This window comes from Nansenia antarctica (genome assembly GCF_963989245.1).
Source record: "Nansenia antarctica genome assembly, chromosome: 1".
NCBI classification, from domain to species: Eukaryota; Metazoa; Chordata; class Actinopteri; order Argentiniformes; family Microstomatidae; genus Nansenia; species Nansenia antarctica.
The window spans coordinates 36,410,384-36,434,720 of NC_137674.1; the positions used below are offsets into that span (position 1 = coordinate 36,410,384).

A 24,337-nucleotide genomic window follows, 5' to 3' on the forward strand; every position below is an offset into this window, starting at 1 on the left:
CACACACACACACACACACTTTACTTACCCTGATGACAAACACCATCAGCTCTTAATCAGATTGTCTTCTAATCTCATTGTACCGCTGCAGATTTACCGCCGTGGTTCCCTGTGTCTTACTATCCTAATTGTTCTGTATTTCTTTTAACACTTAATCAGTCATGAGTGAGTAAAAAAAAAAGTGAGATCTTTGCACTCGATCAAATTTCAGGACACTCCTTTCCTGACAAAATCACATCAGGATAAGCTAGTATGAAGCGATCTTGACGTTTTTCTGTGTAGGAAGCAGGCTAATTTACAAGCTGCCAACTAGTGGTCATGGTGTGTAAATAGCAGCTTTCCATTGTAAAGACTATAGTCGTTTGACCCCGAGGCGGCTCTTATAGTAGGTAAAAAAGGCACAGCTGTTCTATGCTATGTTAATGCTGTATGTAAAGCACTTTGAATTGCCCCTGCTGTATGAAATGTGCTATACAGATAAACTTGTTTTGTCTGCAGGTCCAGAGAGGAGAAGAAGGAGTCGGGCCGGCCGTTCTTCTACCGGGTCCTGCGGGCAGCCTTCCCCCTGCACTTGCTGTTCCTGCTGCTGCTGGTCCTGGCCTGTCTGGTGCCCATGTCCGAGGAGGACTACAGCTGCGCCCTGTCCAACAACTTCGCCCGCTCCTTCTACCCCATGCTGCGCTACACCAACGGCCCCCCTCCCACATGAGAGAAGTACAACCCCCACCTGTTCTCTCCACTCTGCCCCCCCCCAAACCCCCACCCACCTCACTGCATCACATTATGATCAGACTGCTGGAGATTTTTAAGGACAACCAATGCTTTCTGTGTCTCTCAGCTGTTAAAACGTTTTTTTTGTGGGGGTTTTTGTGTGTTTTTGTTGTTGTTTTTTTAAGTCGTCGAGGTATTTATGTAAACCTATTTATATGTAATATATCTGGAGAGTGCACGTCATATAGGCGTGCACCTCTTCTGTGAAGCAAAGAAGCCATATCATTGGTTCATTTTGAAGTAAATAATTTTTATATGGAGCTAAAATAATGTAATGACTATCCCCCATCAAATCCTGTTTTCCACGAACAAACAAAGAAATATTTCAAAATGTATTTTGATATTTTCTTTTATTGTCACAGTTGGTGACCTATAGGATTAGGTTAATGGTAAATAACATTTAGCCTACTACCAAAGGTTCAGAGAATTAAATATATTGATCATTTTCTACCACAACAAACTGTTTTTACTGTTTTTTTGAGAACCAATTATGGACAGCACGTTTTTGTACACATCGACTGAACAAGAGTTTGTGTTTGTTTGATTTAGAATCAGTCACTGCAAAAGGTGATTTTTACTGAACAATTGTAGCCACTCATCTGAAATCATGCCTTGCTGTAGTCAGTGTTTTTTTCTAAATCAACATTTTCAAAAGTTCTTAATTAAGACAACGGTGTACTTATGATTCTGTTTGTATCAATACATTTGTATATAATGGCAAACTAATGCCTAATGCTGCTCTTTTACACTATTCTTTCATGCAGTTGAATGACGTGAGTCAAATCTAATGCTGTTCCAACAGCGATACGCTATATGTAATATGAATGTAATAGATCTGAGGCAGGACGGGCCAGTCAGTAAGCAATGAATGTAGCCATGTTACACACACATGTGCAATCAAAGAACGTGTGTGTGTGTAGAGAGGGGATTCTGTACATGCTGTATGTAGGTTTATGTAGCTTTTACTCATGTATATAAATCTGAACTGGAACAATGGGAGCAAGGCTATGCTAAGCTACGTGAAGAGAGCAGTGTAAAACAGTGCATTTCACCTCAGACCACGCCGATTCGTTGGTGTACATAATCTCAGTCAGTCACCCTCTGTACTGGACCCACTAGGCCACTTTACAGCCTCTGTACTGGGCCCTCTAGGCCACCGTACACCCTCTGTACTGACCCCACTAGGCCACCGTACATCCGCTGTACTGCCCCACTAGGCCAATAGGCTAGGTGCACGATCTCCACTACTTCCTGAAAGGCACCTTGCATGAACATATCCTGTCCATCTATTGGTTTAATTGATTAATCAGCTGTGCGGTAAACTGTTGGAACACACAGTGCACAGCTGATTAATCAATTAAACCAATAGAGTACCTAGCCTATTGGACATAGACAACAACGGTGTGTGTGTATAGGTTGATTTATTTTTCGGAATGCTTATTTATGGGATGTATTATAGGTTAACGTCATTTTTTCCTTGACAATAAACATTGTTTGCCATGATGAGACTGTTGGTTGTCACTGTTCTTCTTTCACTTCTTTACAGAGAACATGTTCGTTGTGTAGCTCCAGTAAGAAACCCACACTGGAATGTTCTAAACAAACACACGACAACAGGTTGTGACTCAAACTCTCTGGTTGTTGAGTTTTATAGAAACACGAACATGGCTGTGACGCTTCACATCAGATAAACAACACAAGCACCAGATACGTAATTACGTAAGAAAGGGACAGTTCATGACAAAGATGCATACAGGTGTGTGTGTGTGTGTGTCTGTACGCACGTATGTTTGAGCAGTTGCTGGTTTTGTTAAACAGTCATCTTAATCAAAGGCCACTTGATGAATCTGATTGACATTTGAAGGGATCACTTGGGTGTACTTCAGGGGCTGGCCTCCCAGACACAGATCAACCTTAACCCCATACTATATCTAGATAATCCTAGGTCTATAGGGGTAGTGGTGGCCTAGTAGTGGATAGTGAGTTGGACTGGTGATCAGAAGGTTGTTAGTTCAAATCCCGCCTGAAACACCACCACCACTAGTGTGCCCTTGTGTTAGGCACTTAGCCCTCAATTACTCCAGGGGGAATGTCCCTGTAATCTGTAATTGTAAATCGCTTTGGATTAAAAGTGTCTGCTAAATGGCGAATTCAAATTCATAAGGACACAGATCAATCTTAACCCCAGACTATATGCATCTTCTTCAATTAAGATTGTTCTATTGAAAATGTTTAATTGAATCCTTAATCTGTGTCCAGGACTCGGCCCCAGGAATAGTAGAAATCCAGAATTAATCACAGACACATCTAGTGAATACATCAGACACCTAGTACAATCATCTGAAACAGTAGTGATTAGTGCAGAGAAATGATGACAGTACATCACATGTGCAAGGCGGTATCAGGCAAAGAACATGCACAATCTGACAGAAATACACTGCACGTCTAATAACTAACTATGTGTGTGTGACTATAATTAAGCAGTACTGACTGATAATGGCTTAAAGAGGACTTCATGCACCTTTATCCAGGTAAGCCAGTTAGTTAAGACGTTATGAATTGTTCTGCAAGAAGATACACAAAGGTGAAAAAGATACAAATATATCAAAAGACACACATTTTTGACCGGTAGTCGAAGTTCAAAGATGTACTCATTACTTATCTTACATTACCACCTGATTATTTACAAGGAAATTACACACAGAAAAATACATTCAATCAAAACCACATCATTGTTACAAATCGTAATCTTTTTTTCCCCCCAAGGACAAAAAAACATCATAAAACTGTAATATTTAACAGCATATTTATGTTTTTGCCATCTTTTTTTTCTTTTCTTCTGTGAGTCATTCTAGAGTGGTGGCCGCTACCTTAGCTAGCTAGCTAGTGCTAGTGCTAGCTTCTCCTTCAGTTCATCCACCTCTGTGAGGTGGTGTAGGGGCTCAGGCAGTCTCCGTGTCCCCCTCTCTCCATCCAGGTACGCCATCCCTCCCTCATCCCTCTCTCTCTCAGGTCCCCACCCCTCCTGTCTGAGCTGGCCAGGATCCAGGGTGGAATCTGCCGGTAGGAGAGGAACAGTGTCAGAAGAATACAGGCCTTAGCTACGGAAGGGTAACTGTAAAGGAATTGTATTTTACTACTCCATTTGTTAGTACATTTATTTCTGTATTTTTTTTAATGCTGTATGTAAAGCACTTTGAATTGCCTCTGTTGTATGAAATGTGCTATAAATAAACCTTGCTGTAACATTCTACTGTACTGTAACATTGTACTCTAACATTGTACTCTAACATTGTACTCTAACATTCTACTCTAACATTCTACTGTAACATTCTACTGTACTGTAACATTCCATCTGATAACCGGGCGTTTTCTGTCGTTTTCAGACATCCGAAAATCTATCCTAGGTTTCCCTTTCTATCCCAGGTTTCTCTTTATATCCTAGGTTTCTCTTTCTATCCTAAAGCGGGGTACACACATAAGGATTTTCAAAATCTTAACCGAAATCTTATCTGAGACAGACCCCACACATGAAGAAACAAAATCTTGGATTGAACAGCCTTGATCGTATTGTGTGTGGTGTGCGCCGATTTCCCCATTTCAGCACCCCACAGACATAAAGATCTTCGTTACGACAGACTCCAGACTCTCTAGAGTCTCGTTCCCCAAGCCAGAAATCTCGCGTGAACCCATCCTTTTAATATTGCCTTTAAATTACAAAATAATTAAATTAAGATTATATAATGATTAAAGCACTTTGAGCCGCAACGTTTGCAGGAAAAGCGCTATACAAATAAAGTTATTATTATTATTATCTAACATAGTACCCTGACTGACCTGTACGAGACAACCATGTGCGACAGGGCAAATAAAGTGCCGAATAACGAAAAGAAGAAGTCAGCTCGCTTCTTGATTGGCTACATTCCATCCACGTTATAGTTGGACTCGCGAGCAGGGTTGCCAGATGGAAATGACATTTTCCACCCTAACCACAGTCTAAAACCGCTAATTCCACCAAAAAATCTGGCAACCCTATGATTTCTGGTCGTAAGTATTGAACACATTTGACATTTACGATTGCCGGCCAGGTTGTCGGGAGAGATTGACTCTTAACACACCTCTTAACACACCTCACACCACAGGATTTTGTTATAGGAAAATGTTAAGAGCCATCTGATAATCGGGCGTTTTCTGTCGTTTTCAGCCATCCGAAAATCGGCCAGAAAATCCTTATGTGTGTACCCCGCTTTAGTTTCTCTCTTTATCCTAAGTTTCCCTTTATATCCCAGGTTTCTCTTTATATCCTAGGTTTCCCTTTATATCCTAGGTTTCTCTCTCTATCCTAGGTTTCCCTTTATATCCTAGGCTTCCCTTTTTATCCTAGGTTTCCCTTTATATCCTAGGTTTCCCTTTATATCCTAGGTTTCTATCTCTATCCTAGGTTTTTCTGTCCTAGGTTTCTCTTTATATCCTAGGTTTCCCTCTCTATCCTAGGTTTCCCAATCTAAAGGTAAACCTAGGATATAAAGGGAAACACCAGTCCCCTATACTATATTATAAATGTGTGTGTCCATGTTGCTCTTACATTTCACTGCTTTTGTATTACGTATAAAGTATCATTCTCAGGAAAAAATATATAAAGTGAAAATAAAAGAAAAAAAATAACATACTATACTATACATACGAGAACATACTATACTATGTTATTTTTTCTTTTTTTTCCACTTTATTTAAATGAAAATGTGAACATGAAATGTGCTGTACAAACAACCTAGCCTTGCCTTGCTTTGCCTTGACCCTGACTAGAACTTACTCATGGTTGCCCACAGCTGAGGTCCACCTCTGCATTCAGGGAGAGAAGCAAGGCCTGGGGCTGGAGCTGGGGGGCCGCTGGGGAGGCGTGGTGGGGGGCCGGGGCTGGGGCCGTGCCTGCTGGGGGGGGGAAGGGGTTGGACCTGGGGGCTGCAGCAGACATGCGGCTGTGGGCTGCGCTGGTGGTGTTAGCGTCCAGCATCTCCAGCAGCAGGTCGTACACCAGCACCACGTTCTTCTTCTTCATGTTGGACAGGTGGTCCATGCCCTTGTTACTACGGAGACGACAGTGAGGTGCATTGTGGGAAATGCAGTGTTAATAAGGCAAGGCAAGTTTACTTGTATAGCACATTTCATACAACAGGGGCAATTCAAAGTGCTTTACATATAGCATTAACACTAGAACAGCCATGTTTCAGCCATAGTAATTTGACCAAGTGAGTTAAAAAATGTATATCTTTGTTTGCACTCGATCAAATTTCAGGACCCTCCTTTCATGACTTGTCCTAGATATGTGCGTTCTACCACCCAGTATCCTTACATTTTCAAAATCACATCAGGGATAAGCTAGTATAAAGCTGTTGTGTAGGAGGCAGGCTAATTTACAAGACGGCGCCAACTAGTGGTCGTTGTGTGTAAGTAGCAGCTTCCCATTGTAAAGACTATGGTCATTTGACCCCCTTATAGTAGGTAAAAAAGGCACGGCTGTTCTAGTGTTAATAAAAGCCTGATAAATACATTCATAAGTCTGCCACCAGCATTTGTGAATAATGAGACTATCAGAAACGGTGTTTATGATTGCATTTACATAACTTTTTTTTTTTGACATTTAGCAGACATTTTTTTGACATTTAGCAGACATCATTCTGACATGATTGAAGAATACCAATGAGCAGAGCTGTGAGCAGTCGGTCACTGACAGACTGAACCACCCGTTACTGCATCTGGAAGTGAAGGGAGGGGGCTGCATGGTGGAGGTGAAGGGAGGGGGCTGTAACATGGTGGTGGTGAAGGGAGGAGGCTGTAACATGGTGGTGGTGAAGGGAGGAGGCTGTAACATGGTGGTGGTGAAGGGAGGAGGCTGTAACATGGTGGTGGTGAAGGGAGGAGGCTGTAACATGGTGGAGGTGAAGGGAGGAGGCTGTAACATGGTGGAGGTGAAGGGAGGAGGCTGTAACATGGTGGAGGTGAAGGGAGGGGGCTGTAACATGGTGGAGGTGAAGGGAGGAGGCTGTAACATGGTGGAGGTGAAGGGAGGAGGCTGTAACATGGTGGAGATGAAGGGAGGGGGCTGTAACATGGTGGTGGTGAAGGGAGGAGGCTGTAACATGGTGGAGATGAAGGGAGGGGGCTGTAACATGGTGGTGGTGAAGGGAGGAGGCTGTAACATGGTGGTGGTGAAGGGAGGAGGCTGTAACATGGTGGTGAAGGGAGGGGGCTGTAACATGGTGGAGGTGAAGGGAGGAGGCTGTAACATGGTGGAGGTGAAGGGAGGAGGCTGTAACATGGTGGAGGTGAAGGGAGGAGGCTGTAACATGGTGGAGGTGAAGGGAGGAGGCTGTAACATGGTGGAGGTGAAGGGAGGAGGCTGTAACATGGTGGTGGTGAAGGGAGGGGGCTGTAACATGGTGGTGGTGAAGGGAGGAGGCTGTAACATGGTGGAGGTGAAGGGAGGAGGCTGTAACATGGTGGAGGTGAAGGGAGGGGGCTGTAACATGGTGGAGGTGAAGGGAGGGGGCTGTAACATGGTGGTGGTGAAGGGAGGAGGCTGTAACATGGTGGAGGTGAAGGGAGGAGGCTGTAACATGGTGGAGGTGAAGGGAGGGGGCTGTAACATGGTGGAGATGAAGGGAGGGGGCTGTAACATGGTGGAGGTGAAGGGAGGGGGCTGTAACATGGTGGTGGTGAAGGGAGGGGGCTGTAACATGGTGGAGGTGGTGAAGGGAGGAGGCTGTAACATGGTGGAGATGAAGGGAGGGGGCTGTAACATGGTGGTGGTGAAGGGAGGGGGCTGTAACATGGTGGAGGTGAAGGGAGGAGGCTGTAACATGGTGGTGGTGAAGGGAGGGGGCTGTAACATGGTGGAGGTGAAGGGAGGAGGCTGTAACATGGTGGAGGTGAAGGGAGGAGGCTGTAACATGGTGGAGGTGAAGGGAGGAGGCTGTAACATGGTGGTGGTGGTGAAGGGAGGGGGCTGTAACATGGTGGAGGTGAAGGGAGGAAGCTGTAACATGGTGGTGGTGAAGGGAGGAGGCTGTAACATGGTGGTGGTGAAGGGAGGAGGCTGTAACATGGTGGTGGTGGTGAAGGGAGGAGGCTGTAACATGGTGGAGGTGGTGAAGGGAGGGGGCTGGAACATGGTGGTGGTCTTCTTCTTTCGTGTAACGTCAGAGGTCCAACTCGGTGTCGCGTAGCCATGCCCGCATCTCTGGTTCTAGGTCGAAGAGGCTGGCTTCTGAGGGTGGTCTATATAAGGGGCAGATGGTGATTATGTGGTCGGCGGTCTGCTCTGGGTCACCGCACTCGCATGCCGCACTGTCCGCCAGGCCCCACGCCTTCATTGATGTTTTAAAGCGACCGACACCAGTTCGTAGACGGTTCAGTGTGGTCCATTGCCGGCGTGGTAGGTCGTCTCCTCCAATGGCGCCATCTCCTGGGTCCCAGATGTAGCGGTGGATTCGGGAGGGCCCGGCTGACTCCCACTCCTGCTTCCAAGCTGCTGCCAACCATGCATCTCTGGAGATGTCCTCAGAGGTGGAGTTGAGCATGGCTTGTGCTGCCTTGTTGTAAGGGTGGCGGGTCTTGAGTCGGCTTGGAGGTGATTGATTGAAAACCTTTATTGTCCCCAATGGGGAAATTTTGTTGTCAAACAGCTCAGTTAGGGCAGAAAACATTCAGTACAGAAAACAGAAAAACATTCAATAAAAAAACATAAAACAGTGCAGGCTCAGTAAGTAAAAAGTTCCAAAAGTTCCATCTCCAGGTCTCCCCCACCCTGCAGGGCCTGGTTGTAGAGTCGGAGTGCAGCTGGAATAAAGGACTGTCCAAATCTTTTTGTACTTTGACGGGGGAGAACAAATCTGTGGCTGAACTTGCTCCTCATCCCTGCCAGCTCGCAGTACATCGGGTGGGAGGGATTGGCCAGCATGGCCGCCAGTTTTTTCCCCATCCTCTGTTCTGCCACCACCTCTAGGCTGTCCAGCCCGGTCCCCACCACAGAGCTGGCCTTCTTCACCAGTTTGTTTAGCTTCGCAGCATCCCTGGCACAGATGTTTCCACCCCAGCAGGCCACGGCGAAGAACAGAACGCTGGCAACCACCGACTGATAAAACATTTGCAGCAGCTTGTTGCAGACACCGAAAGACCTCAGCCTTCTCAGGAAAAACAGTCTGCTCTGCCCTTTCCTGAGAAGAGCCTCGGTGTTGTCAGTCCAGTCCAGTTTGTTATTAATTTGTACTCCCAGGTACCTGTAGGAGTCCACCCTCTCGACTTCCACCCCCTTGATGGTGATGGGGGCTGGGGTCCTTCTCTTCCTCCTAAAATCCACCACCAACTCCTTTGTTTTGCTGGTGTTAAGCAAAAGGTAGTTGGTGTCGCACCACTGCACGAAGCTCTCCACCAGGGCCCTGTACTCCTCATCCCTGTCGTCTGTGATGTAACCGACGATAGAGGAGTCATCCGAAAACTTCTGCAGGTGGCACTGGTCGGAGCTAAACTGGAAGTCGGAGGTATAGAGGGTGAAGAGAAAGGGTGACAGAACAGTTCCCTGGGGGGCACCGGTGTTGCACACCACCACCTCAGACTGACAGTGCTGGTGTTATGGTGGTGTTGTGCAGGATGTGCCAGTCATGCTTTTGTGCCTTCCTGGCCAGGGCGAGGGTGGCAGCCTCCCGTCGGAGGACGGCCGGTGCTATTCCCGCGAGGACTGGCAAGAGGGACACAGGGGTAGGCTTCAAGCATCCAGTTATTATTCGGAGGGAGGTATTGATAGCCACGTTGACCTTTCTCGCATGAGGGCTTCTGCTCCAGACTGGGGCGCAGTATTCCGCTGCAGAGAAGACCAGGGCTTGGGTGGATATTCTTAGCGTCTTAGCGGAGGCTCCCCAGGTTGTACTAGCAAGGCGGCGGATCAGCGCGGCCCTGGATGTCACTTTGGCCTTGACTTCTTCCAGGTGTTGCTTGAAGGATAATGTCCGATCCAGGCGCACTCCAAGGTACTTCGGGCTTGCTGGACCTCCAGACATTTGTTGTCAACACGCACCTCAAGTTCCCTCCTGGCTTCTCTGCCGCTGCGACTGTCTTTCCGACACTGAGTTGTAGACGCCACCTTCGAAGGTATGCTACCAGTGTGCCTATGTCTACGTTAAGACCCTCTTCCATCGCCTTCCACGTTGGTCGGCTCAGCATGATGGCAAGATCGTCTGCGTAGCCATACTTTCTAGATGCTGTATCAGGTAGGTCGTGGATGTAAACGTTGAACAGCATCGGCGAGAGAACAGACCCCTGCGGTACCCCGTTCCTCAGTCTTCTGAGCCTACTGCACTGGCCACTGCTGGTCTGTAAGATGAAGCTGCGGTTGGAAAGTGTCTCCATGATGAACTTCACCATGTGGCGGTCCGGTATTGTCCTCAGCAGCTTCAGGTGAAGTCCCCGGTGCCACACGGTGTTGTATGCAGCAGTCAGATCCAGGTACACTACCCCAGCTTTCTCATTGTCCTGGAAGCTGTCCTCGATGTCCTGACAGAGTAGTGTTACCTGGTCTGCTGTTGATCTTCCACGACGGAAACCAGCTTGTTCCCGTGGGAGCTGTGAGTCCACCACTGGCTCGATGCGGCTATGGATCATCCTCTCCAAGATCTTAAATGGGACACAGAGCAACGAGATTGGTCTGTACGACTTGGGGTCTTCTGCAGGTTTATTTGGCTTTGGCAGAGCTATGACAGAGGCACGGCGCCAAGTCTTTGGGAGCTTTAATCTCCGGTAGCATGATGTATAGAAAGCACAGAGCCAGCCAGATGTTGTTGTGCTCTGGTGGATGACGAACTCCGGGTGGATGTTGTCACGGCCAGGGGATTTGCCTGGCTTGAGCTTGCTCATGGCCTCACTGAGTTCCTCTGCTGTGAATTCTCCCGAGAGGTTGGAATCGACACTGGCCACTCCCGAGATGCAGGACACCTCACGCGATGTCAGTCGGGCAAAGTCTTTGTCAGCATCCGGGAAGCGGCCGTTCTTCAGGAGCTGGGATGCGATGGCATTTGCTGTGACTGGGCAGCTGTGGGGTGTTGTATTTCTGCCTGTGAGCTGGTTGATGGTCTGCCACGCCTTGCGACTAGAATGGGTGAAGTCGATTGATTGGTGGTGGTGAAGGGAGGGGGCTGTTACCTGACATGGCGTATGTGTGAAGGGAGGGGGCTGTAACCATGGTAACCGTACCTGACATGGCGTATGTGTGACAGCAGCATGAGCAGGTGGGCCAGGCGGGCAGACTGTTGCTGGAAGGACAGGCCCCGTCTGGAGATGGCCCACACCAGGGCGTCCGTCACTGAGTCCAGCAGGCGCAGCAGCTTCCCCCGGCTCTCTAGCTCCTCCGGTGTCTCGGGGGAACTATTGCACATGTCTACAAGGGGGGGGAGATGCACATGACTACAGGGGGAAGATGCACAAATGTTTTATTTTTTTTAAACTGGCTATCCATTTCTATGAAGGCGGTAGAAAGTTCTAGACGGTGGTAGAGAGTTCTAGAAGATTGTAGAGAGTTGTAGAAGGTGGTAGAGAGTTCTAGACGGTGGTAGAGAGTTGTAGAGAGTTGTAGAAGGTGGTAGAGAGTTGTAGAGAGTTCTAGAAGACTGTAGAGAGTTGTAGAAGGTGGTAGAGAGTTCTAGACGGTGGTAGAGAGTTGTAGAGAGTTGTAGAAGGTGGTAGAGAGTTCTAGAAGGGGGACTGGTGATCAGAAGGTCATGAGTTCACACCACTACTAGCCTTGCCCTTGAGTAAAGCACTTGGCCCTAAATTACTCTACTCTAGACTGTCTAGTCTGTCTGTCTAGTCCCTGATTGGAGGACATGGAGAGAGGGTAATAATTATATCTCTACTGTACAGCTCTTTTATAATTAACACACACATCTAGACACATATCATTTCCTATCACAGCCTGTAGTGGATTTTGAAGTGAATCGGTTAATAGATTATTCATTAGTTTACTAGTTTTAATTCCACCCCTCAGATGTCTACAGGTTAACACATTTTAGTTAGTGTCATTTTACTCTTCTCTTCTGCAAGACATCATCTATTTTACTAGATGATTAGTACATATACATGTGTGTGTATATATATACACTGTATATATCTGTAGGCCAATATAATTTGTATATTACATATTTTACCAAACAGTATGATCATATTTCCCAATAAATGGGCTAATAAATTCCCAGATAAATTCCCAGACAATACAGTTTGCGGCCTATTTCCACATTGATTTCATAAGGACTATTGAACCAAACAGCCTCCGACGGATAGAACCAAAATAGATTAACTATTGATTCTGTTTCCTCAAGGCTGACTGTTCAATGACCCCTGTATTGAGCATTGTCTTTGTAGCAAAAATGATCTATAAGATATTACATTTAAAAGAACAAATTGCCTTGTCAATTGTTCTTTTATGTACAGTATTTATCTATATCCCTTCTGTATAATATAGGTTTTAGGGGAGAGGTTTAATTCCTTTATACTGTACTTTTATAGCCCTCCAAATGTGTGTTTGTTATATGTTTAACTTTATCTGGATGGCCATTTAAAATACATTTAAATATGTTTTGCATAACTCACATAACATGAAAATTAAAAAGGTTCTCCAGGAGTCGGTAGCGCTATTAATCTATCTATTAATCTATGTAAACTGCTGAAATGAAATCACTAGAGAATTTAATCAAAATCAGGATAATTTACATTTTCTTGGATATGTACATACTTATGTCCCTATAGGTGCTCCAAAACAGAAAGGATGAACTGTACATTTCAAACACTAGATGGCACTGAAGAGGAGAAAACTTGTCAAAAACAAGCTTCTTCTTCATAAATCAGATGTTGGTATCACCCAGGACAGACGTGAAGGCCTGTTGAGCCATACCTTCCTGCTGTCCAACAGAGCAGATCTGCTCTCCTCCTATGCTCTCTGACTTTTTAGACAGACTAGATTTCTGTTGCACAATATTTGTTCTCTTTTTTCCAGGCTACATTGGGAGAGAGAGAATAAACAGATAAAGAGGTCTGGCAGTGGCTGTGGCCTGTGTGACAGAGAGAGAGGCCAGTCACCCCAGTGAAACCTGGGTTAAGGCTAGGAAGAGGGCAGTGTGACACCCAGGGAGAGAGAGGGGTTGGGAAACATTGGGTTCCAACAAAAAAAAATTGGAGGAAAAAAAAGTGAACCTCTCTAACCAGGGGTGGTATTCCATCAACGTCACTAAAAGTAAAATCCAGGCTTATTCTGATGAATCTCGCGAGACTTCAATAAGCCTGTATTTTCCTTTAGCGACATTGATGGAATACCACCCCAGATCTAGTGTTTTTTATGTGTGTGTGTGTGTGTGTGTTTTATGTACTTCGTAATATTTCAGAACATGCATTTCTGGGCTATTTTCACAAATGGCAGGAAAAGTGCTATAGAAATAAAAATGATTATTATTATTATTGGCTAGTAGTACTACACAGGACTCTACAGTAGGGTTAAGGTACTCTACTGTAGGGTTAAGGTACTCTACTGTAGGGTTACGGCACTCTACTGTAGGGTTAAGGTTAAGGACCTCTGTCCGGACTTACTGGAGTTGAGGAGGATCATGGCTTTGAGGCAGACGTACTCCTCTCTCTGAAGCTTCAACTCTCGGAACCTAGAGGTGGCGGCCAGGAGCATGTCAAATATCTCCAAGATGCCCTCTACACAGTTCCCCTCATCCCTAGAGAGAGAGGGGGGGGAGGGAGGGAAGGAAGGAGGCAAGGAGGGAAGGACAGAGGGAGGGAGGGAGGGAGGGAGGGGGAGGGAGGGAGGGGGAGGGAGGGAGGGAGAGGGAGGGAAGGAAGGAGGGAGGCAGGGAGGGGGAGAGAGAGAGAGAGAGAGGGAGGGAGGGAGAGAGAGAAAAAGGATGAGAGAGAGAGGGGGAGGGAGCAGGGGAGAGAGAGAGGGGGAGGGAAGGAGGGAAGGAAGGAGGCAGGGAGGGAGGGAAGGAAGGAGGGAGGGGGGGAGGGAGGGAGGGAGAGGTAGAGAGAGAGGAGGGGGGAGGAAGGGAGGGATGGCGGGGGAGGGAGAGGGAGAGAGAGGGGGGGGAGGGAGGGAGAGAGAGAGAGATTATTAGTCTTCCTGATGGGTTTTTCTAGTCTTTTCCTAGAAACAAAGCTGGTAAATCCTCCCAATGTGAAAAGTAAGTCCCTGTTATGGGAACACATCAAGGTTAGTTAAGCCTGTAGTGATAGTCTGGCGGTGGAAAAGGTGAAACAGGACCCCACCCACACTATCGAAAGAAAGAAAGAAACACAGACCAAAAAAACAAAAACACATTGAAACACAAAAAAGGTTCATTGAATTAAACACACTCTTGCAGATGTATTCAAAATCAACTTACACACACTCAAATACATACTGTACATAACACACACTCAAATACATACTGTACACATTAAAATAACACACACATCTCACTTCCAGGGGTGACAGCATTGTCAAGGTCAAACACATATCTACTATTCCTCCAGGATAATTAACACACCTACAACTACAGCTACTAATCTAAAATTCTCTATCTTAATATTCAGACTCAATTACTTAAAAATGCCTGTTTGTGAAAGTTTAATAAACCTGCTCACAAATAATAACTGACTCCCAAAGGTTACAAACACACAATTTGTTTACTGAGAACTCAGAAGGTGAGTTGGACATCAGACCTTGATCCTAGCACAGCGAGCCAGTGGTCTATGAACCTCAGGATCTGCTGCTGCCCAATAGTATGAATATGTCTCAAACAAACACTGATATCTTTCTCTTTTTTTGCTTTTTTTGATATCTGTAGATTTATGGGAGGTCAACTTCTCATCCGTGTGTGTGTGTGTGGAGGAACACATTGTAACCACTATCATTCTTATCTGCATTCGTGCGTGCACACACACACACATACTGTACACCCACACACACACACACACGCGTACGCACGCACGCACACACACACTGTACACACACACACGCACACACACACACACACACACGTACACACACTGTACACACATACACACACACGTACACACACATATTGTACACACACCCACACACCCACACACACACACGCACGCACGCATGTCACACACACAGACACAGTAACGCTGGTCCGGGAGGGTAGTGAGAATGTGAGTGTTCTTCGCCGGGCGTGTCGGTGAAAGCTAACAAGCCTGAGTCTGTGGGAGTCACCCAACACACACACACACACACACACACACACACACACACACACACACACACACACACACATACACACACACACACACACTCCCCAGTTAGGAGGGAGTGACTAAAAACTATGCCAAGGCCTGCCTCACCAACACACACAGATACATCACATATTAAACCTAGCTGTTGACTAATATAAGTCACAGCTTTTACAGATCATCAGCTTAACGGGTGTTTGGTGTTTCCAGGAGCGTTTTAACTAGGCTAGGTTTGGGTTATTATAACCCAACATGTTTTGGCCAGTTTTGGCGTTGTTCAGTTCAAGATTTTACTGAGAACCCATATGTTGGGCATAATGTAAGTTCTTATGGGGTCAAATGACCATAGTCTTTACAATGGGAATCTGCTACTTACACACAAAGACCACTAGTTGGCACGCGTGTAAATTAGCCTGCCTCCTACACTGAAAGGAGCGTCCTGAAATTTGATCAAGTGCAAAGATATAAAAAATAATAATACTCACACTCATTACTCAATGACCCCACCCACGGCTGTTCTAGTGTTAAAGGCTGTGTAGCGTGTGTAGAGAAGCCGTACCTGTTGAGTTTGAAGTCAGGTGAGAAGATGAGCTTCCCAGGGTGGTCCACGGACCTCCACATCAGGCCCAGCATCAGGACCTCCAGCCAGCAGCACTCCAACAGGTGCACCTGGTCACCCAGACTCAGCTCCACGAAGCCTGCCACACACACACACACACACGCACGCACGTACACACGCACGCATGCACGCACGCACACACACACACACACACACAAAACACGCACACACACACAAAACACGCATGCACACACACAGACACAGACACAGACACAGAGATACACGCACACACATTAGTAAAGAATGGAGAAAATGTATTTTGCCAACAGAAATGCACATGAAATGCACATGAAATGCACATGAAATACACATGAAATACACATGAAATGCGTTCACACACCCAGAGGTTGTAGAGCTTTAGTTTTAGTTAGTTTCAGAGTGAACACTGGAATAAAGCTAAAGAACACATTCTGGGCTATGTTATCACCGCTAAATAGCACCTTGCTAACACACACACACGCTCACACACGAGCACACACACACGAGCACACACACACACAGACACACACACACACACACACACACACACACACACACACACCCTCCACTTCAACTGCAGTTCACTCAGAGGCAGAAAAAAAGAATCCTCAATGCTAACCCTATGGTAGGTCTCACATCTCCCTCTCTCACCCCACAGTGACAAAAGCAAGTCTTTTGAGGTCCTCGCGGCTCCCCCCCCTCCCTGAGTGAGACCCCTGCTGAGTTCACCTGGCTAAAGAGGGGACAATGCTTTCAAAGCCAGCTGACAGAGAGACGTAACCCTTTCACACCCAGCGCATGGAAGCCCAGTGGCACACAGTAATGAGGCTGTAGAGGAAGAGGGGAGGGGGGGGTTGGTGGGGGGCAATGAGAAGGCTGATCTATCTTTGTACACTGAACGTGCATGGTTTTTATGAAGCCTTTTTATAACTGGGACCGAGGGACTAAGGATGAAGATTAGCCTTCTGTGTAAATGTGGCGTATGTTTAATGTTCGTTAATATGCATTGTCCATTCACAAATGAAATAAACATAAACACAAACGCGCACACACGCACACACACACAACCCCCACCCACCCCCCCCCCCTCCTCACCAGGGACCTTCTTAGCCCAGCTGATCATGACCACCAGCTCCTTGTCAGCCAGGCTGGTCAGTGACATCATCATGCTGGCCTCCGTGAAAGGCTTCTGCAGCTCCTCCATCAGGTAGATGTCCGGGGGCTCGGCCTCCATGATGCGGGAGATCAGCTGCTCCGGGGTCATGGCCGTGTGGTGGAGGTCCACCCCCCCCCCCTGGGGCACCAGGCCCCCCCCCCCCAGACGCCTCTGGGACCGCCCTCCTCCTCCCAGCATCCCGGCCGGGGCGTCCCGTACCTGGGGAACACGCCTGTGGCGCGCCCCCCGGTAGCTACAGCGCTCACGCCTCACACCTGGACCAGGGAGATAAAAGATAATAAATGGTAAATGGACTGACTTATATAGACTGACTCATATAGACTGACTTATATAGACTGACTTATATAGACCGACTTATATAGACTGACTTATATAGCGCCTTATTAATACAAGATACAACGTTGGCAAGGCAGGTTTATTTGTATAGCACATTTCATACAACAGGGGCAATTCAAAGTGCTTTACATACATTATTAAAATACAGCAAGAGGAGGATAGTAAAAAAATAAAAATGACAATGAATAAAAGCAAATATAATAAGTAAATAGATAAAACATTTAATAAAAGTTAATGGGTAAAAGTAATTGATAGAAGTGTTTGTGTTTAATCATAACTGCTTTTTTTAGCTTAGATTTAAATACTTTTCAGGTTTGGGCCTGTTTGATTTCTTCAGGGAGTTTGTTCCAGGAGCATGCGGCTCCTACACAGAAAAACTGCAGAATAGCTTTATACTAGCTTATCCTGAGGTGATTTTGAAAATGTAAGGATACTGGGTGGTAGAACGCACACATCTAGGAAAAGTCATGAAAGCAGGGTCCTGAAATTTTATCCAGTGCAAAGATATAAAATGTTCCTTTACTCACATGGCTGTTCTAGTGTTAATACCGAGAGGGATTTCACACCCCCCCAAAAAAATCAGTAGCATAAAGATGGCCGCCTACCACACTTCATCATGCCCACTTCGTAGCATTTGCGTAAGCGGCACGCCTGGCAGCTTTTCCGTCGGTTCTTGTCGATGGTGCACTGGTTGGTGGCGGGACAGATGTAGTCGTTGTGTCCTAACAGAGGGACAGAGAGGAGGACAGAGAGGAGGACACTGGTTGGTGGCAGGGCAGATGTAGTCGTTGTGTCCTAACAGGGACAGAGAGAAGGACAGATGTAGTCATTGTGTCCTAACAGGGACAGAGAGGACAGATGTAGTCATTGTGTCCTAACAGGGACAGAGAGAAGGACAGATGTAGTCATTGTGTCCTAACAGAGACAGAGAGGACAGATGTAGTCATTGTGTCCTAACAGGGACAGAGAGGCCAGTAGGGCACATCACATATGTGTGCTATATGAATACCATATCATATCTGTTCTAATCAACAATTAAAACATTAAAAAAGCATTTAAAAAGCACTTAGCCAACAATAAAACATAACCAGACAGGATATGGGTCTGGGAAGGGTCAAGAGGCCTGCAGTGGAACAGCGTTATGTAAACAGAGGCTGATGGGGCCTCAGCAGAGAACACAGGTCAGAGGTCAGATCCTGGCTTCTCAGAAGAACAACACACCACAACACCACACCACACACCACAGCTCCACTGGACCTCCATGCTGGAGACTGGATGGATGGATGGAAGGATGGAGGGAGGGAGGGAGGGAAAGAGGGAGGGAGGGTTGGATGGATGGATGGATGGTTGTATGGATGGATGGATAGATAGATAGTTGGATGGATGGATGAATGAAAGGATGGTTGGATTGATGGAAGGATGGATCGATGGAAGGATGGATGGATGGGTGGATGGAAGGATGGATGGTTGGATGGATGGGTGGGTGGAGGATGGATGGATGGGTGCATGGATGGATGGATGTATTGTTGGATGGATGGATGGAAGAGTGGATGGATGGAAGGATGGGTGGATGGATAGTTGGATGGATGGATGGATGGTTGTATAGATGGATGGAAGGATGGGTGGATGGATGGATAGATAGTTGGATGGATGGATGGATGGATGGATAGATAGTTGGATGGATGGATGGATAGATGGTTGTATGGAAGGATGGATGGATGGATGGTTGTATGGATGGGAGGAAGGATGGAAGGATGGATGGGATGTGATGGTTGGATGGTTGTATGGAAGGATGGATGGATGGATGGATGGAAGGAAGGATGGATGGTTGTATGGATGTATGTATATATGCCTGTATGTATGGTTGTATGGATGTATGTATGTATATATGGATGGATGGATGGAAGGAAGGATGGATGGTTGTATGGATGTATATATGTAGTATGTATGGATGGATGTATGGATGGTTGTATGGATGGTTGTATTGTTGTATGAATGGATGGATGGAAGGAAGGATGGATGGATGGATGGAGGGATGGGAGCATTACCTTGGATGCTTCTCTTGAAGAAGGGAGGGAGGGATAGAGGGAGGGAGGGATGGATGGATGGGAGCGTTACCTTGGATGCTTCTCTTGAAGAAGGGAGGGAGGGAGGGAGGGAGGGATGGATGGATGGAAGGAAGGATGGATGGAGGGATGGGAGCGTTACCTTGGATGCTTCTCTTGAAGAAGGGAGGGAGGGAGAGAGGGAGGGAGGGATGGATGGATGGGAGCGTTACCTTGGATGCTTCTCTTGAAGAAGGGAGGGAGGGAGGGAGGGATGGATGGATGGGAGCGTTACCTTGGATGCTTCTCTTGAAGAAGGCCTTGCAGCCTTCGCAGGACCAGACGCCGTAGTGGTAGCCGGAGGCGTAGTCGTGACACACGGCACAGAAGTGCATGTCGGCCTTGGCCCCTCCCACCCCGCCAGCCGAGGACGAGGAAGAGGAGGAGGAGGAGGAGTTCACCCTCTCCTCTCCATCCTCCTGTCTCTTCCCCAGCTTGGCGGAGATCAGGGTCGTGCTGCAAGAGGGAAAGGTGAAAGGTGAAAGGCGAACGTACGCACATCATTCACAAAGAAGAAGAAACAGCTTTGGTGATGATATGTAGGGTGGTGCGTTCGTAAAATTCGCTCTGAGAACGGCGGAGCGCACACTGGGTTCAACAGAAAGGGACCCAAGTCATTTCATTGGACAAGAGGCTGGTCACATGAGTGCTGATTCCAGAGTGTATTTCGGAACACAGCCATAGTGTCTGATGGGTCTGAGGATTGAGATGTTCAGTCACACCTGAGGCTGGTTTCACAGACAAGGCTTCTAGTCCTGGATCTAAAAATCACAATGTAAACGATGTAAAATCTCCATTGAAGATGCTTTTTAGTCCAAGGCTTAACACTAGAACAGCCGTGCCTATTTCACCTACTATAAGAGCCGCCTCGGGGGTCAAATGACCACAGTCTTTACAATGGGAAGCTGCTACTTACACTCAACGACCACTAGTTGGCCGCCTTGTAAATTCGCCTGCCTAATATAGCTTTATACTAGCTTATCCTGATGTGATTTAGAAAATGTAAGGATACTGGGTGGTAGAACGCACATATCTAGGAAAAGTAATGAAAGGAGGGTCCTGAAATTTGATCGAATGCAAAGATATAACATTTTTCTTTACTCACAGGGTCAAATGACCCCACCCATGGCTGTTCTAGTGTTAAGCCTTGTCTGTGAAACCAGCCCCATGATCAATCAATGTTCTATCAACACCTAGCGAAGCTTAGCCAGTAACGGTGGAAGGACCAGTCGTGTCTGAGTGTAAACTCTCTAGCAACAACAGCAACATGCCTCTCTCTGAAAACAAGCTAAAAAGCATCCTACTCTCTCTCAAACCACATACTCAAACCATACTCTCTCTCAAACCACATACTCAAACCATACTCTCTCTCAAACCACATACTCAAACCATACTCTCTCTCAAACCACATACTCAAACCATACTCTCTCTCAAACCACATACTCAAACCATACTCTCTCTCAAACCACATACTCAAATCATACTCTCTCTCAAACCACATACTCAAACCATACTCTCTCTCAAACCACATACTCAAATCATACTGGACGCCTTTAAAACGGCCCTCAAATCCAACCTGTTTACCAAGGCCCCTAGTTCTGTTGTTGTTTTTGTCTGTTTGTCTGACCGTTGTTTTTACTTTCTGTTTCTCTAAAAGGAAACACGTTAAGTCTCTGTTAGCGGTACCTGTTGGGTCCGTGGGGCCCGTGGGGCTTGTGGGGCTGAGCCCAGGGGCCGTCGTACCCCAGCGGCTGGGGGCAGTGCAGGGTCAGGGAGGGCATGTTGTGGTGGTGGTGGTGGTGGCCGTGGTGGGGGGGCCAGAAGAGAGAGGGGGGGCTGAGGGGGGCACATATGGAGGAGGAGGGGCTGTCGGACACGGAGGGGGGTCTGCTGCTGTAGCCTAGCAGGGAGGGGGGGCTGTAGAAGGCCAGGGCTCCATGCCCCCCGTGACCGTACTCCAGGCTGCTGTCCGTGTACGGGGAGGGGATGCACACCGTGGTGTGGCTCTCCCGGCCCCCCCCCAACGGGGGGCTGTAGAGGGGGGTCACCAGGAGCTCCGGGGAGGAGGAGCCGCCCCCTCCGACCCCGCCCTCCTCCCTCCCACCGGCGGCCTTGCTGGAGCCCACCTCCGGGAGCTGGAGCAGGGGGGGGGCGTCCGTGCCGCTCCCGGGAGAGCAGGACATGCTGGAGCGGCGACCTGGGGGGGGGCTGCTGCTGCTTCTGCTGCTGCTGCTGCTGGTGAGGCCTTCTGTCTCCCCAGGCCAGAGAGAGAGGGACGTCCTGCTGCCTTCTGTCTCCCCAGGCCAAAGAGAGAGGGACGTCCTGCTGCCTTCTGTCTCCCCAGGCCAGAGAGAGAGGGATGTCCTGCTGCCTTCTGTCTCCCCACAACCGGCCCAGAGAGAGAGGGACGTCCTGCTGCAGGAACGACAGGAGGGAAATACAGAGTTAAACCCCTGTCACACATACCAGCCTTCCCAGTAGATTCCATGGAATTTCCGGAAAAATCTCTCTACCTGGGTAGGACTTAGGGCACTGCCCTAAATTGGTTTAGATTCTACCTACAGGACAGAAGCTACTATGTCTCGCAACTTTGTATCTGACCAAAATAAAATCCTTGGCCCCCTTCTATTCAATCTCTACATGCTTCCATTGGGACACATCATAAAAAAGAACAAAATTGCCTACCACAACTATGGAGATGACACTCAAATCTATATAGCCCTCTCACCGAACAACTACAGTCCCATTGACAATCTCTGTAATTGCATTGAGCAAATAAACGCCTGGATGACACAAAACTTCATCCAACTAAACAAGGACAAAACAGAGAATTGTATTCGGTGCACCTGACAAAAGATCGAAAGTCGGTGCAAAACTTGACTCTCTCTCTCTCAGGTCAGACATCTTGGTGTAATTATAGACTCCGATCAAAACTTCAACACTCTTGTGAATATGGATCTACCAAAGTCTGGTGCAAATGTCACTTTTACCCCAGACACTTCACACATGCTGAGGACTGAGAGTGAAAATCGCTGTCTGTATCACTCAGAACCATTCCAATACACATAATCATACAAATCCACACAAAAGTCCCTTTCTTACTGCCAGCTCCTGTACCAGGACAGACACAGTCTAGACAAACAGCATGTTTTACTGTTGCCACTCTACTGCCTTTATAGGAACACAATATAAGTATGCCAAGATGAAGACAGTAAAATGTGAAAACATCTAATAAATCTAATGAAATAATGTGTTAATTTGAGTGTTGAAATCACGCCTCCTCTCTCTCTCTCTCTCTCTCTCTCTCTCTCTCTCTCTCTCTCTCTCTCTCTCTCTCTCTCTCTAAACATAAAGTAACAATAATCATTTATTGCATTATTCAATGCTTTAGCTGCTTGCCCTGTCTGAGCTCTGAGTGGATGACTGTCATCTGTCCCACTGTGTGAAGCATGACCTCTGACCTACATACACAGCAGAAGGTGAAGCGTGCGTCTGGCAGTCTGTGTTTATGTGTGTCTGCATTGTGTATCTATCTATACACCGTACAGGAAGTATATTTTAAACTTCACATGACTGGGTTCTAGTATACATGTATGAAGTATACACGTATGACCGGACTCTCTGTGTGACTATACACAACTTGGAACAAACACACCACCATCATGTTAATAAGTGTCAGAATCAATAACACACAGTTTCACTTTCTAAACATTCAGAGAGCAGCTTTATCAGATAAATAGTGCTCTTCTTGCACTAAAGGTTTGTATGTTGAGGGAGGCAGACAGGGTGACCAGAACGTATCACACACACACACACACACACACACACACACACACACACAACGTATTACACACACACACACACACACACACACAACGTATTACACACACACACACACACACACACACAATGTATTACACACACACAATGTATTACACACACAGAACATATTACACAAACACAGAACGTATTACACACACACAGAACGTATTACACACACACAGAACGTATTACACACACACAGAACGTATTACACACACACACAACGTATTACACACACACACACACACACAACGTATTGCACACACACACACACACACACACACAATATATCACACACACACAGAACGTATTACACACACACACACACGCACGCACACACGCACCACGTATTACACACACACAACGTATTACACACACACACACACACATACACAATGTATTACACACACACAGAACATATTACACACACACAGAACGTATTACACACACACAACGTATTACACACACATACACAATGTATTACACACACACATACACAATGTATTACACACACACAGAACATATTACACACACACAGAACGTATTACACACACACACACACACGCACGCATACACACACACAACATATTACACACACACACACACACACAACCTACTACACACACACACACACGCACACACACACACACACACACACACACACACACACACACACACAGGACTGTGGAGCAAAACAAACAGCTTCCTCCTCACAGATCCAAGGAGGCCACAGCGTCTTAGCCAACCCTGCGTTTACAAAACAAGCCATCTGAAGTTGACATGGGTGGATTCTATGATTCTACTCCTGAACGTAATAAATAGACTTTATTCTTTATTCAACGCCAAGCCGTTCATTGGAGGCAGGGAGGAGGGAGGCAGGTCTAGGTGGGAATGATAACTCATAATTACAGCCCGGCCCAAATGTCTGTTTGACCTTTCAAGATCAGAACCTTGAATAGCGTGAATCAAGCCTGTGGGAATCCAACACTCGCGTGGAGAAATATTCAGTTTATTGCTAACACTCCTTTTAAAGTATCAGATATACCAGAATATTGTCGGGAGGTAAGACAACAATAAAAATTTAAAAAAACAGTGCAACCAAACCAACCCATCATGCAACTCTGAATAACAAACACGAAAATAGAAAGTTATATATATATAACATAATTATAACACTGAGTCTGTTACTTACTTCTTCATGCTGAGAGGACAGAGAGAGGCAGCTAATACTGACAGTCTGGGTTAGGGCTG

General features: G+C 46.6%; 2 protein-coding genes across 2 annotated transcripts in view; one reads left to right on the top strand and one right to left on the bottom strand.

Moving 5' to 3' along the window:
• The window catches only part of syne2b (spectrin repeat containing, nuclear envelope 2b), a gene marked incomplete at its 5' end in the record, with an annotated part of 186,906 nt that extends 186,095 nt beyond the window's left edge, over nucleotides 1-811 (top strand). The window contains 1 exon segment of the mRNA XM_080522419.1: nucleotides 499-811. Within this exon segment, the coding sequence (XP_080378545.1) occupies nucleotides 499-709 (211 nt within the window). The 3' untranslated portion in view covers nucleotides 710-811.
• A 1,374-nt stretch (nucleotides 812-2,185) lies between these two features.
• On the bottom strand, nucleotides 2,186-24,337 carry esr2b (estrogen receptor 2b). The gene is made up of 10 exons (XM_080541369.1): nucleotides 24,279-24,337; nucleotides 20,951-21,679; nucleotides 19,500-19,720; nucleotides 17,765-17,881; nucleotides 16,742-17,077; nucleotides 15,608-15,746; nucleotides 13,399-13,532; nucleotides 11,017-11,200; nucleotides 5,585-5,858; nucleotides 2,186-3,828 (listed from the first exon to the last, which is right to left on the bottom strand). The coding sequence occupies exons 1-9, from the start codon at nucleotides 24,284-24,286 to the stop codon at nucleotides 5,585-5,587; spliced, it is 2,142 nt and encodes a 713-aa protein (XP_080397495.1). The 5' UTR covers nucleotides 24,287-24,337; the 3' UTR covers nucleotides 2,186-3,828.

What these genes read in the sequence shown, in the direction of transcription:
- esr2b (XM_080541369.1), bottom strand. An exon ending in CTTCAAGAGAAGCATCCAAG is followed by an intron (nt 17,882 to 19,499) that starts GTAACGCTCCCA and finishes TCCCTCTGTTAG; the next exon opens with GACACAACGACTACATCTGT. An exon ending in CCTGACTTCAAACTCAACAG is followed by an intron (nt 13,533 to 15,607) that starts GTACGGCTTCTC and finishes CTCTCTCTCTAG; the next exon opens with GGATGAGGGGAACTGTGTAG.